General features: G+C 44.8%; 2 protein-coding genes across 6 annotated transcripts in view; one reads left to right on the top strand and one right to left on the bottom strand.

Annotated features, from left to right (window-relative positions):
- EIF2AK1 (eukaryotic translation initiation factor 2 alpha kinase 1) overlaps window positions 1–14,070 on the bottom strand; it is a 36,907-nt gene that overhangs the window by 6,664 nt on the left and 16,173 nt on the right. Inside the window, exons 8-11 of one of the 2 annotated variants that reach the window (XM_055292346.2) lie at window positions 13,099–13,159; window positions 11,052–11,379; window positions 8,692–8,803; window positions 7,552–7,652 (exon numbers count right to left, since the gene is read on the bottom strand). In XM_055292346.2, coding sequence (XP_055148321.1) covers window positions 7,552–7,652; window positions 8,692–8,803; window positions 11,052–11,379; window positions 13,099–13,159 — 602 coding nt within the window. The remainder of the gene's footprint in view (window positions 1–7,551; window positions 7,653–8,691; window positions 8,804–11,051; window positions 11,380–13,098; window positions 13,160–14,070) is intronic. The other variant, XM_063646157.1, reaches the window with a different exon arrangement.
- Window positions 812–6,352, top strand: ANKRD61 (ankyrin repeat domain 61). Of its 4 annotated transcripts, none has more exons than XM_055292364.2 (3): window positions 812–1,287; window positions 2,615–2,712; window positions 5,231–6,352. In XM_055292364.2, the coding sequence occupies exons 1-3, from the start codon at window positions 1,153–1,155 to the stop codon at window positions 6,183–6,185; spliced, it is 1,188 nt and encodes a 395-aa protein (XP_055148339.1). In that variant the 5' UTR covers window positions 812–1,152; the 3' UTR covers window positions 6,186–6,352. The 4 variants fall into 4 exon arrangements, with proteins under 4 accessions (XP_055148339.1, XP_055148340.1, XP_055148337.1 ...); XM_055292365.2 differs by having other exon boundaries at window positions 814–1,287; window positions 5,243–6,352; XM_055292362.2 differs by having other exon boundaries at window positions 816–1,368.

Here is a 14,070-nt window from a genome sequence, read left to right as displayed (position 1 = left end):
GACCAGGGTATAACCTTCTAAGGGGATAATGCAACTTAGGTGATGTCCGGGAAGATCGTAACCCTGTAGTCCTCGATCAATGAGGAACTCAGGTAGGGACTTGCATGCTAGGAGATAAATTACCTGTTTTAACTGCCCTGGCTGTACCTGCCTACCAGACACGCAGCCTTGCAAGACTGCTATTGAAAGTCTCACTTTCACTGTTCTTTGTGCCTCTAAGTTCATTTTTTGGGTTTGGACGGGTGAGCATGTTTCTTACACTATGAAAAAACTTTGATTTTTTTTTTTTTTTTAAGAGAGAGTCTCGCTGTGTCACCAGGCTGGAGTGCAGTGGCGCCATCTCGGCTCACTGTAACCTCCGTCTCTCAGGTTCAAGCAATTCTCCTGCCTCAACCTCCCGAGTAGCTGGGACTACAGGCGCATGCCACCACAGCCAGCTAATTTTTGTATTTTTAGTAGAGACGGGGTTTCACCATGTTGGCCAGTATGGTCTTGATCTCTTGACCTCATGTTCTGCCTGCCCTGGCCTCTCAAAGTGCTGGGATTACAGGCATGAGCCACCGCACCCAGCCAACTTTGATATTTTTTAAAAGCTCCCAAATAACTCATATGTATTAGCCAGGGTTGGGAACTAATAGATCACACTAAATGGCTTTATTTAAGCAAAGAGTACAGACCCAAAACATCTCCCAAACTATTCCTATGCCGGAGAAAAACTGAACCCATAATGGGGAGAGGGAAGATTCTATTATAATAAAAACTAAAAAATAACTTAGGTTAAAAGTTTTCTTACTTTAAAAGTAATAATTTTGACTTCATATTTTAATGTATAAATTCCTCTGTTTTAGCTTTGATCATTGCTTCAGCTACACTTGAACTGGAGAGAAATCAGAAATAAAGGTGTAAGATGATAGATTGGATATGTTTTTATGATGGAGTAGAAAACCCTAAAAACTGCTGACATTTGACATTCTATGATCAAGGAACAAAGTCTGGATGCTTGCTTCCAAACTTTGATGGAATGCCTTCACAGATCCAATTCTCAACAAATTCTAGAACAGTTCTAGAACTGAACTGAAAGAATCATCATAAGGAGACTGAAACTGACCAATTCCATAACAACATTTTCCCCTGAAGTCTTAAGTTTTTCTCATGGGGAATATACCCAGGAAAGGAAGCAGAGACCAGGTGGTTGACAGTGCCAAGTCCCTGGAAGATGGCCCATCTGCAGCACTTCACTGGAAACTCTATGAAGCCATCATGAGAGAAGACTGCACTACAATCGAGGTACTCCTGAGATATCACCCTGTCAACCAGCCCATCACCATTCTGCCCAACTCCACCAGCAACAGATTACTTCTGAGCCAGGTACCCTCTTTTCTTCTCAGTCACTTCTGGAAAAAAGTCAGGGTGCTTAGAAAGGAGCATGATCTAAAGCTGGTGAACCCACTAAGCTCATGGCCCTTAAGAGGCACGACTCCAGCTCACTCCACACACACTGCAGTGCTCCCCAAAGCCCGCACAGCCTCCTCTACTCATGTCACATACAAACCAACATGAGAAAACACCAGATCCTGTGTGGCTGGAAGACCATTCATGTCATCTCTCAAACATAGCCACGGTGATAATCTCCGTGTGGTCAAATTAGTTTTTCCCTTTTTTGGCCAGACGCGGTGGCCCATGCCTGTAATCCCAGCAGTTTGGAAGGCTGAGGTGGGTGGATCACCTGAGGTCAGGAGTTCGAGACCAGCCTGGCCAGCATGGCAAAACCCCATCTCTACTAAAAATACAAAAATTGGCCAGGCATGGTGGCAGGAGCCTGTAATCTCAGCTACTCGGACGGCTGAGGCAGGAGAATTGCTTGAACCCAGGAGGCAGAGGTTGCAGTGAGCCAAGATCATACCACTGCACTCTCTAGCCTGGATGACAGAGGGAGACTCCATCTCAAACAAACAAACAAACAAAAAATAGTTTTTCCCTTTTTAATATATACATTTTCATTTTCTAAATTTTTATACAATGATTATTACCTTTACAATTAAATTCAAAAAGGCAGTCACCCTCTCTTGTACCCCACTGTCTTATCTTGCAGCCATGGTGTAAAACCACTACTTACATGTGTGTATTTTAAGAGCTGGCACAAACAGCTCTGCTAATCATAGACAGAACATACGCTGTGTTATATTTGAAAACCCTTAAGATTCAGGTTTTACTGCTGATAATACGACTTTGGCAACGACACAGCACCCACTTGTCCATCACCCTGTGGGTTAATTTAAGGACTAAGTGACTTCATAGCAAGCACCATTAATATCACACCACAGGCTCTTCGGAATAATCAACTTTCAAAAATTTCCAAAGGTTTCGAGTGTTATTTCTGTTGCCTCAGTAAAAGTGAATTTCTGTAAAACACAGATTTTATAGTATGGAATTCCCTGAATTTTGATCATTTAAAACAGGTAGTAGAAAAGGAAACTTTCAATGCACATACCAGAAAAAGAGTGAGCCAATGAGACACTAAATAAATGTATTGCCTTTGAAATGGCAAGCTAACACAAGCAGTATTTTTAACTACACAGGGCCACTTGTAATGTGTTTTGTTTTCCCTCCAAAGCCGACAGAGTCTATCATCCCCATCCATCTGGCTGCCAAGTACCACAAGGCCCAGAGTCTGCTCTGCCTGTTACGGCATGGGGCTGACCCAGAAGTCAGGTAAGTTAACTCCACCGAAAATCATTTCTTTCTTTTCTTTTTTGTTTTGAGGAGGGGTCTCGCTCTGTGACCCAGGCTGGAGTGCAGTGGCACAATTTCGCCTCACTGCAACCTCTACTTCCTAGGTTCAAGAGCTTCTCCCACCTCAGCCTCCCGAGTAGCTGGGATTACAGGTGTGCGCCACCATGCCCGGCTAAAATTTGTATTTTTAGTAGAGACAGGGTTTCACCATGTTGGCCAGGCTAGTCTTGAACTCCTGGCCTCAAGTGATCCACCTGCCTCGGCCTCCCAAAGTGCTGCGATTACAGCCTTCAGCCGCAGCACCCAGCCTCATTGACAATCATTTCGAAGTGAGGATATACCTGATATAGATTTTTTTCAGTTCATACATTTTTTCCACTCATGTTTGGACTTGTTCGTTCTTATGAATGAACCAATGTCTTTACTGAGTAGATGAGATACTCTGAAAAACTGAGAAAAATGCAACATCATAAAGATTTTGCCAAATTAATGCACATTCTGAGGATTAAGTGCTCAATGGTGGTGTTGTGAGGAATGCAGTAAAGCCCTCACCATGGCCTTCATTAAGTTTAACCACCAAAGTTAGGTGTGAAAAGTAAAATACAGGTAGACAAAGGATTTTCTTTTTTTTTGTTTTTGTTTTTGTTTTTGTTTTCTGAGACGGAGTCTCGCTCTGTCGCCCAGGCTGGAGTGCAGTGGCGAGATCTTGGCTCACTGCAACCTCCACCTCCCGGGTTCACGCCATTCTCCTGCCTCAGCCTTCCAAGTAGCTGGGACTACAGGCGCCTGCCACCGTGCCCGGGTAATTTTTTGTATTTTTAGTAGAGACGGGGTTTCACCGTGTTAGCCAGGATGGTCTCGATCTCCTGACCTCGTGATCTGCCCACCTCAGCCTCCCAAAGTGCTGGGATTACAGGCGTGAGCCGCCGCACCCAGCCAACAATGGATTTTCTTGTTTATGACTCTCCACTAGAAGGTAAGCCGCATTAAAGAGAAGTTGACCTTGTGCACCACTGTATCTCCACCACCTCAACCAAATCAATGCCTGACACTTAGCAAGTGCCCAGTAATACTATCTTGAGTGAATGAAAGAATTAAGTAGCATAGGCTGGGCGTGGTGGCTCACGCCTGTAATCCCAGCACCATGGGAGACTGAGGTGGGTGGATCATGAGGTCAGGAGTTCGAGACCAGCCTGGTGAAACCCCATCTCTACTAAAAATACAAAAATTAGCCAGGCATGGTGGCAGGCGCCTGTAGTCCCAGCTACTTGGGAGGCTGAGGCAGGAGAATTGCTTGAACCCATGAGGCAGCAGATGCAGTGAGCCGAAATCACGCCACCGCACTCCAGCCTGGGCAACAGAGCGAGACTCCATCTCAAAATAATAATAATAGAACTTCTTGCCCCAAATCCTTACCATGCTCCAGAAGAACCCACCTGACCTGTCTTGCTCCCAGCCTCTCCCTGAGAACCCCACCCCAGCTCTGCAAGTCCTCTCGAAGTCCCTTCCACATCTCAAGCATCACAGACTCGCCCCATTCTCCTCAGGGGACCCTTTCCTACCCTGCATACTACATGCGCTGTGAGGCTTCTGCACCTCTCTAGAACTCTGCCGGCTTCCAATATTTACTGAGCTGTTTCACTGTTTCACGTCTATCTTCCCTGCTAGACTGTAAGCCCTACAAAGGTAGGGGCCACCTGCTGTTTCACCATATCCATAGCCTAGGGCCTCACGCTAAACAAATATATGTGAACTAAAATCATTTTCTCATTTCAGCAGAGCAGTTAGATTTACATAATAAACCTTCCTTTTGCTCTGCCAAAACAAAGGAATTTTTGGAAGCGCTTCTGAGATGAGGGCTAAGTTGTAAAATGCTCATTCCACCTGGCTTGGAGCAGGGAATGAACTTCGGAATGACCACAGGTCTTCAGATTCAACCCGTCACTTCTTCTGCTCCCTACACACTCACGCATAAAAATGTCGGGTAGGAGAGCAGAGACAGAGCCTCTAAGAAAGGAGTCAACGGGAGTTCAGGCCTTCATGGCTCACTTCTGTGGCAATAACAGATCACACTCAAGTCCACACAATTTCACAGAAAGCCAGTAACCCAGCCCAGCACTGTGTGAGGTGCTGGGCTGCAGAAATCACTAAGATACAGCCTTGAAGGGACACAGCCCTAGCGGGGGCGGCACAGGTAAAATAGCTGCTCCAAGAAGCTGGGCCTCCTTCACAACATTGTATAAAAGTGAAAAGAATTTTTCAAAAAAAATTTTTATATATATAAAAAATGAAGCTAGGCCCCATCATGTAGTGATGCATCCCACCACATCCCCCAAAAAACCCTGGGATAGCCTGAGAAACTACCCAGCAATACAGATTTTGAAACACATCTTTAAGGTAATTAAAGGGTCTTACTTTAAATAAATACTGGCTTCTTAAGCATTAACTGTTCACGTAGAGCCATTCCCACTGTGAATTCAGTGTAACGTGTAATCAGTACCCATTCTAGGGACACAACAGGCCTCACCACACTCAACTTAATGCTACTGCACTGGCCGGTCACTTCCACCACGTGGGCAAAACCAGGCAACAGAATGCACAGGATCCTAACAGACATTCAGAATAGCGCCATCGCATGTCTCCGCATCTTGTGTGCGCATGGAGCTCAAGTTAATGCTCAAGGGGAAATCAGCAACAAAAGTTCACCACTCCACCTGGCCATAGCATATGGTTGCTATCCAGTTCTCTCCATTTTGGCCCAAAATGGTGCCGATGTCAATGCTATTAATGAAGCCAGCATGACACCCCTTCACATGGCCGCAAACATGCTGAATAAGGAGATGATGGAAGTGCTCATTGCCTATGGAGCAAACGTCAACTGTGCTGTCCCTTCCACGGGGAACACGCCCCTGAAGCTTGCAGTGTGCACTGCATCAAGCAAAGCAGGCCGACTCCTCGGGGCAGGGGTCAGCTGCATCCATCTGCTGCTCACTCATGGAGCCAAAGTCAACGCCCAGGACTACAAAGGCCAAACAGCCATCCACGAGGCATGCTTTGGAGGCAGAGAGGCAATCATCAATCTCCTGCTTGAATTTGAAGCAAATGTTAACATTTTAACAAGAAACGGGGAATCTCCAATTTACATGTACCTTCAGCGCAGTTTCAATTTAAGAGATACGGCACTTCTGGCCAGGCTACTTTATCACACTTATCCTCTGAGAATGACCAATAACCAAGGAATTCTACCTGCAGGAATCATGCTACCAGAATTCCGCCTCTTAAGGGACACCCTAATAAAGCAATCGCGAAAACCTTTATCCCTACAGGATATCTGCAAAAGAAACATCAGGAATATTTATGGTGAGAAATACAAATGGCACTTGAAGCAATTCCTCCCAGTGACGATATGGAATTCTGTCTACTGCTGTTATGACTTGGTATATACCTCTTGAAATAAGACCTCCCAGTTTCACAGCAGCAAGGACTTTCAGCCACTCAAACTGCATTTTCTGGCTAGACATGTCCCAGAAAATGCTTCACCTATCACCTATGACATCCCAAATGTACAAACTACTGGTTCTTGAACATGTTCCAAAAAATAAAGTGATTTGCCTATTAACATTTTTGTTCCTAGGTTTTTTTTTCATGCCCTTTCCATGATTTAACTTTGAGCTGAAAAGTAAGCAAATTAATTTAAATCTCTTCAGCCAAAGACACAAATATATTTTCTGTTTCTTGATAGCCTTTTGTGGATAAAAATCAAATAGTCGGCCGGGCGCGGTGGCTCAAGCCTGTAATCCCAGCACTTTGGGAGGCCGAGGCGGGCGGATCACGAGGTCAGGAGATCGAGACCATCCTGGCTAACACGGTGAAACCCTGTCTCTACTAAAAATACAAAAAATTAGCCGGGCGTGTTGGCGGGCGCCTGTAGTCCCAGCTCCTCGGGAGGCTGAGGCAGAAGAATGGCCTGAACCCGGGAGGCGGAGCTTGCAGTGAGCCGAGATCGCGCCACTGCACTCCAGCCTGGGTGACACAGCAAGACTCCGTCTCAAAAAAAAAAAAAAAAAAAAAAAAAAAAAAAAAAAAAATCAAATAGTCATTACAGACTTTTTTAAAACAGCAAAAAAAACAAAAAAATTCCCATTTTGTTAAACTTTAAGATGAATGATTATAGAGAGTTTACCTCTAAGTCTGCAATAATAAATGAGCATTTCTGTCAGCACTAAATACATTTAGCACCACTGATTATATCAGTACTCAGAGCACCTGAAAAAAAGTACTCATACTCCACAGAGGATTTTCAAATGCCCCAAAATTACTACTTTAAAATTCAACGTATAACCAAGTGCAGTGGCTCACACCTGTAACCCCAGCACTTTGGAAGGTCAAGATGGGAGGATCATTTGAGCCCAGGAGTTCAAGATCAACCTGGGCAACATAGCGAAACTCCATCTCTACAAAAAAAGTTTAAAAATTAGCTGGGCATGGTAGCACATGCCTGTAGTCTCAGCTACTAGGGAGGCTGAGGTGGGAGGATTGCTTGAGCCTGGGAGTTGGAGGCTGCAGTGAGCTGTAATCGTGCCACTGCAATCCAGCGTGGGTGACAGAGTGAGACGCTGTCTCAAAAAAAAAAAAAAAAATTCAACTTAATGTTTCCATACTCTGGATCTATCGAACAATGACTTATCTGACAGTAATTATAACCTCCTAAGCAAATGAACTAGGACATGTAATCTTATTGAGTTTAATGAACCAACATCAAGTTGTCCCCGATACAAAGCTCCCACTGCTTTCAGTGATTTCATTGCCCCCACTTACCTTCAGATCTCGGTGCACAATTCCCATGTTATGTATGTAAAACACACCTTCTACCAATTCTTGAAAAATTTTTGTTGCAACATTGGCCATAACATAAGGACCTTGAAGTAAAAAAAATAGTTTCATTTCTCTAATTTTTTTGCTCATTACATTGGCATCTAAATATTAATGTCGTTCTAAATACATTAACATCTGACACTTAAGAACAATCAGATTTTCAACAAAGTCAATGCTGCAGAATGGTCTAAAACCTAGAAATAAACAGGAAGTGTTCCTCAGCTAGCAAAGAAACCATCACAAACCAGCACCCAACAGTTGATGGACTTTGTCAACCAGAAAGAAAGTACCTCTAACTTCAATCAGAGCCCTCCCCTGTATCAATGACTTTTTAAATAATTCTCGGGTATCAGGCAACTAGATTCGATAAAGTTTAAGTTCCCTCGAACCCTTGACATTCTGGGATTTAATGCTAATAAATCTGGTATCCTAGCCCACAGTGGATTAAAGATATTATTACAAATAATGGAATAAGAAAAAAGGTACAATATGTTAGCTCCAGGAGTATGATTCAATCATCTGGAATGCCTCACTTTCCAAAAATGACACAGCATATGGCCCAAAAAATGTAAGTAAATTAATTCATCTATTAATATGATGACATACATTTAGAGGATGGAAAGGTTTTATAGGACTAACACAAAAATTGATAAAGAAAAAGTTCTGGCCAGGCGCAGACACCCACGCCTATAATCTCAGCACTTTGGGAGGAGGGGACAAGAGGATTGCTTGAGATCAGGAGTTGGAGACCAGCCTGGGCAGGATAATGAGACCTTGTCTCTACAAAATTTTGTTTTTCAAAATCAGCCAGACATAGTGGTGTGCACCTGTAGTCCCAGCTACTCAGGAGGCTGAGGTGGGAGGATCGCTTGAGCCAGGGAGGCCAAGGCTATAGTGAGCAGTGGGCGCACGACTGCACTCCTGCCTGAGCAACAAACAGAGCAAAGTTCTGTCTCAAAAAAATAAAATAAAATAAATAAAAAATAAAAATGAAAAGAAAGCACCTGGAGGCAACTCCTACGTGAGATGGGGAAGGTGTGACTGTGTCTATTTCCCAGCCCGGCAGACCCAGATGGTACTCACAGGCAGACTCGTCCACATACTCCCGGCCCCGCTTGTTTCTCTCGGCTATCCAATCCCACAGCGAGAGCTCACACAGCTGCATCTGGATGTGCAGCATCAGGTGGTACTGTGCCTAGGAGAGGACACAGTGATGGCTCCCATCTTTGCACGATTCACTCGCATTATACATTTAGCCAACAAATATTCATCTTCCTATTCTGGGCCAAGAGAGTAGGCCTCTAGGGAAGTCATTAAACCTGTGTGGACTTCTCTTTGCAAGACAGAAGTGTCCTCAGGACACAGGCCCACCCAAGAAGCCCAAAGTCTAATGAAAGCGACAGATAAGGAGAGCAATAATTAAAACAGGGTGTTGTAATACCAGCAGAAGGGGGCCAGGCTGAAGTCAGGCAGGGGTCCAATGGCAGAAGCTCTCAACTGTGACCCGGAGAAACTGGTCCTGAAACTGGTCTGCTCGCTACATAAACAGTTTTTAAAGCTAAGAGAAAGCATCAAAGAATGGCTGTATGATATTCTACTACTCTATATATTTCTACAGAGTATATATACTTTGTCTGGCTTCACGTTGTACATAACTAATAACTTATTCAATAAAAAGGTAAGCAAACACTAAGCTTACTCTAGCCCACTGTATATACCATCTGATTTAGGCATCTAAGAAAATTTTCCAAATAAAATACAAAGAAATGAAACGATTCTGATTAAAAGTCCCCCAAAACTCAAGTCATCCAGATTCAGGTGAAAGTGTTCAAAGTTCTATGTTTCATAAAAAAGCATAGGCTCAGCCAGGCGTGGTGGCTCACACCTGTAATCCCAGCACCTGGGAAGGCCAAGGCGGGCAGATCACGAGGTCAGGAGTAAACATGGTAAAACCTCATCTCTACTAAAAATACACAGAAATCAGCCAGGCATGGTGGCACGCGCCTGTAATCCCAGCTACTCAGGAGGCTGAGGCAGGAGAATCGCTTGAACCTGGGAGGCGGAGGTTGCAGTGAGCTGAGATCGCACCATTGCACTCCAGCCTAGGTGACAGTGCAAGACTCCGTCTCCAAAAAAAAAAAAAAAAAGCACAGGCTTGGTTGGATGCAGTGGCTCATGCCTGTAATCCTAGCACTTAGGGAGGCCGAGGCAGGTGGATCACTTGAGGTCAAGGAGTTCGAGACCAGCCTGGCCAACATGGTGAAGCCCTGTCTCTACTAATAATACAAAAAAATTAGCTGGGTGTGGTGGTGGGCGCCTGTAATCCCAGCTACTCGGGAGGCTGAGGCAGGAGAATCACTTGAACCCAGGAGGCAGAGGTTTCAGTGAGACGAGATCATGCCACTGTACTACAGCCTGGGTGACAAGAGCAAAACTTTGTCTCAAAAAAAAAAAAAAAAAAAAAAAACAGGCTCAGAAACACATATTCCGTGACAAGAATTAATTCTGCACTGTGTCTATGTAGATGGTATATACAGTTTTATAATCTTAACAAGACGGATTATGTGTAGACCCTGTTAATTTTCATGTTTTTATTTTTATTTTTTATTTTTTTTTTGAAACAGAGTCTCGCTCTTGTTGCCCAGGCTAAAGTACAGTGGCGCAATCTTGGCTCACTGCAACCTCCGCCTCCCGGGTTCAAGCGATTCTCCTGCCTCAGCCTCCTGAGTAGCTGGGATTACAGGCGCACACCATCACGCCTGGCTAATTTTTGTATTTTTAGTAGAGATGAGGTTTCATCATGTTGGCCAGGCTGGTCTCGAACTCCTGATCTCAGGTGATCTGCCCTCCTTGGCCTCCCAAACTGCTGGGATTACAGGCGTGAGCCACCACACCCAGCCTAATGTTCATGTTTTTAATATTACTACTTAAAATACTGGTGAAAGCATGGTGGCAGCGTGACCATGGAAGGAGGGTTATATCAGTATGACCCTCAACAAGAGCCTCCTGAAAACTACAACTAAAATAAAATCAATTTTAAAATTAAAAAGAGTATCCTGAATACTGAGCTGGTAATCCTACTGGGACTCACCTAAAGTCATGCTGCAAAATCTTTTTGCATAAATACATCTTTATAGCATGATGCTAACATACAACAGAAACAGAGTGTGAGTGAGGCCACCAACTCTAGGGTACACACTTGAGATGATCTGGAGCTGTAAATGGCCAGGTGGGGGAGGCCAGAAAAGGACGTGGAGGAGTTAACTAAGTGAAGAAGGAGGAACACAAAGGCCACATGGCAAGGGGAACATGGCCAGTACAAGAGACTGAACGCAGGGCAGAAGAGCCGGAGCTGAGAGAGGGTGAGAGAAGGCCACACACCTGCACAGTCCTCAATACAATCACTACTGGCCAAATTAGGAGGGTCTGGGAAAGTAATCTACCTCTGTCTGAGCCAAAAAGTTGACATTTTCTTCAGAAGATTCTTCGGTGGATGTGAAACTCTCCTCTAGGTGGGAATTATGCCTGAGTGGCAGCTGCTGTTCCACAATTGAAATGGCAGACAAACCAGCCAAGCCATTTTCCTGGAGCTCCAGGGTCGACTCAAGTTCACCAGAGTCTCTTATGACTAAATTGGTGGTGTACTTCACCGACTTGTTATTCTGATTTTCAGTGTCAGATTCTCCAAAGCGTTTTTCTTTTTCTGGGGTGGGCTCAGCAAAGATAATGGATGAGCTGCTACTTTCATCATTTTTAACACCATATTGGTCTCTGAAAAAAAAAAAATAGCAAACATAAAAGTCAATGGGCCGAGTGCAGTGGCTCATGCCTATAATCCCAGCACTTTGGGAGGCTGAGGCGGGCAGATCACTTAAGGTCAGGAGTTGGAGACCAGCCTACCCAACATGGTAAAACCCCATCTCAACTAAAAATACAAAAATTAGATGGGTATGGTGGCATACGCCTGTAATCGCAGCTACTGTGGAGGATGAGGCAGGAAAATGACTTGAACCCAAGAGGTGGAGGTTATAGTGAGCTGAGATCATGCCACTGTACTCCAGCCTGGGTGACAAAGTGAGTGAGACTCTGTCTCCAAGAAAAAAAAGTCGGCCGGGTACAGTGGCTCGTGTCTGTAATCCCAGCACTTTGGGAGGCCAAGGCAGGCAGATCACAAGGGCAGAAGTTCGAGACCAGCCTGGCCAATATGGTGAAATGCCATCTCTACTAAAAAATACAAAAATTGGCTGGGCATGGTGGCATGCGCCTATAGCTCTAGCTACTTAGGAGGCTGAGGCAGGAGAATCGCTTGAACCTGGGAGGCAAAGGTTACAGTGAGCCAAGACTGTGCCACTGCACTCCAGCCTGGCCAACAGAGTGAGACTCCATCTAAAAAAAAAAAAGACAATGTACAGGTCTGGCACAGTAGCTCATGCCTATAATCCCAACACTTTGGTAAACCAAGGCGGGAGGATTGCTTGAGCCCAGGAGTTCGGCGCTAGCCTGAGCAACATGGCAAAACCCCATCTCTACAAAAAATACAAAAATTAGCCAGACATGGTGGCGCAAGCTTGTAGTCCCAGCTACTCAGGCAGCTAAGGTGGGAGGATTGCCTGAGTCCAGGAGTTGGAGGCTGCAATGAGCTGTGATCGTAGCACTGCACTCCAGCCTGGACAAAAGAGCGAGACCCTGTCTCAACAAAAATAATAAAAAATAGGCCAGGTGCAGTGGCTCACACCTGTAATCCCAGCACTTTGGGAGGCCAAGGCAGGCAGATCACCTGAGTTCAGGAGTTTGAGACCAGCCTGGCCAACATGGCAAAACCCCATCTCTACTAAAAATACAAAAATTAGCCAGGCATGATGGTGCAGGCCTATAATCCCAGCTACTAGGGAGGCTAAGTCAGGAGGATCACTTGAACCCGCGAGGCAGAGGTTGCAGTGAGCTGAGATCACATCACTGCACTCCAGCCTGGGCGACAGAGCGAGACTCCATCTCAAAAAAAAAAAAAAAAAAAAAAAAAAAAAAAATGCTGACAGGAAATATCTGAAAGGAAGAAATAATTTAATATTTTGTAATGAAAATAAGCAAAGTCTAAAACACTCCTCCTGAGCTCCTTGTAGCAAAAGACAAACATAGCCCAATGCAGGCCGGGCGTGTGGCTCATGCCTGGAATCCCAGCACTTTGGGAGGCCGAGGTGGGCACATCACAAGGTCAGGAGATCGAGACCACCCTGGCTAACACAGTGAAACCCCGTCTCTACTAAAAATACAAAAAACTAGCTCGGTGTGGTGGCGGGCGCCTGTAGTCCCAGCTATTCGGGAAGCTGAGGCAGGAGAATCGCTGGAACACAGGAGGCGGAGGTTGCAGTGAGCCAAGATTGTGCCACTGCACTCTAGTCTGGGCGACAGAGCGAGACTCTGTCACCAAAAAAAAAAAAAAGCCCAATGCAGGTGACAAGAGGTAATGTCTTAATATGTAAAAGAACATACCTGTCCTCTTCCTGGTCGGAGAGCACTTCCAGAGATGGCAACTCAATGGCAGCTCTGTCTGCTGAATGAAAACAGACAACAATCATCTTCAAACAGCCCAGTTTTTCAAATTGTAGTCAAAGACAGAGTTAAAATATACAAATAGTATCAAATGAGACTACAAGTCTAAAAATGTCATGACCTTCTGGCAAAATACAAAAAGTTTATTCAAATGGCACATATTAGGAACCATAAAAACAAAGCAATGTGACTATACTAGGGGTTGGCAAACATCACAGTGGACTTGACAGTAAATATTTTAGGTTTTAGGGCCCTCTGGGACCCTGCTGTAACTGAACAATTCTGTTATGGTATAAAAGCAGCCATAGGCCCAGTGGCTCATGCTTGTAATCCCAACTCTGGGAGGCCGAGGCTCGAGGATCACTTGAGCTCAGGTGTTTAAGAACAGCATGCACAATATAGTGAGATTCCTCATCTCTATTTTTAAGACAAAATTTAATTTAATTTTTTTTTTTTTTTTGAGACAGTCTCGCTCTGTTGCCCAGGGTGGAATGCAGTGGCATGATCTTGGCTCACTGCAACCTCCACCTCCTGGGTTCAAGTGATTCTCCTGCCTCAGCCTCCCGAGTAGCTGGGACTACAGGTGCTCACCACCATGCCCAGCTCATTTGTGTATTTTTATTATAGATAGGATTTCACCATATTGGCCAGGCTGGTCTCGAACTCCTGACCTTGTGATCCTCCTGCCTCGGCCTCCCAAAGTGTTGGGATTACAGCCATGAGCCACCGCCCCCAGCTAAATTTAAATTTAAAAAGCAGCCATAGACAATATAGAAATGAAGAGTCTGTGTTCTAATAAATTTTATTTATTGATATTTAAATTTTGGGCCAGGCAGAGGCTCATGCTTATAGTCCCAGCACTTTGGGAGGCCGAGGCAGGTGGATCACTTGAGGTCAGGAGTTCAAGACCAG

Source organism: Symphalangus syndactylus, chromosome 9, assembly GCF_028878055.3.
Source record: "Symphalangus syndactylus isolate Jambi chromosome 9, NHGRI_mSymSyn1-v2.1_pri, whole genome shotgun sequence".
NCBI classification, from domain to species: Eukaryota; Metazoa; Chordata; class Mammalia; order Primates; family Hylobatidae; genus Symphalangus; species Symphalangus syndactylus.
Note: the sequence above shows the minus strand (reverse complement) of the source record. Positions and strands in the feature narration are given on the sequence as shown.

Coding starts and splice junctions, on each gene's coding strand:
- ANKRD61 (XM_055292362.2), top strand. CDS start 1,153: ATGGGGAATATACCCAGGAAAGGAAGCAGAGACCAGGTGGTTGACAGT. Junction 1,369..2,614: donor ACAGATTACTTCTGAGCCAG/GTACCCTCTTTT, acceptor TTCCCTCCAAAG/CCGACAGAGTCTATCATCCC. Junction 2,713..5,230: donor GGGGCTGACCCAGAAGTCAG/GTAAGTTAACTC, acceptor ACGTGTAATCAG/TACCCATTCTAGGGACACAA.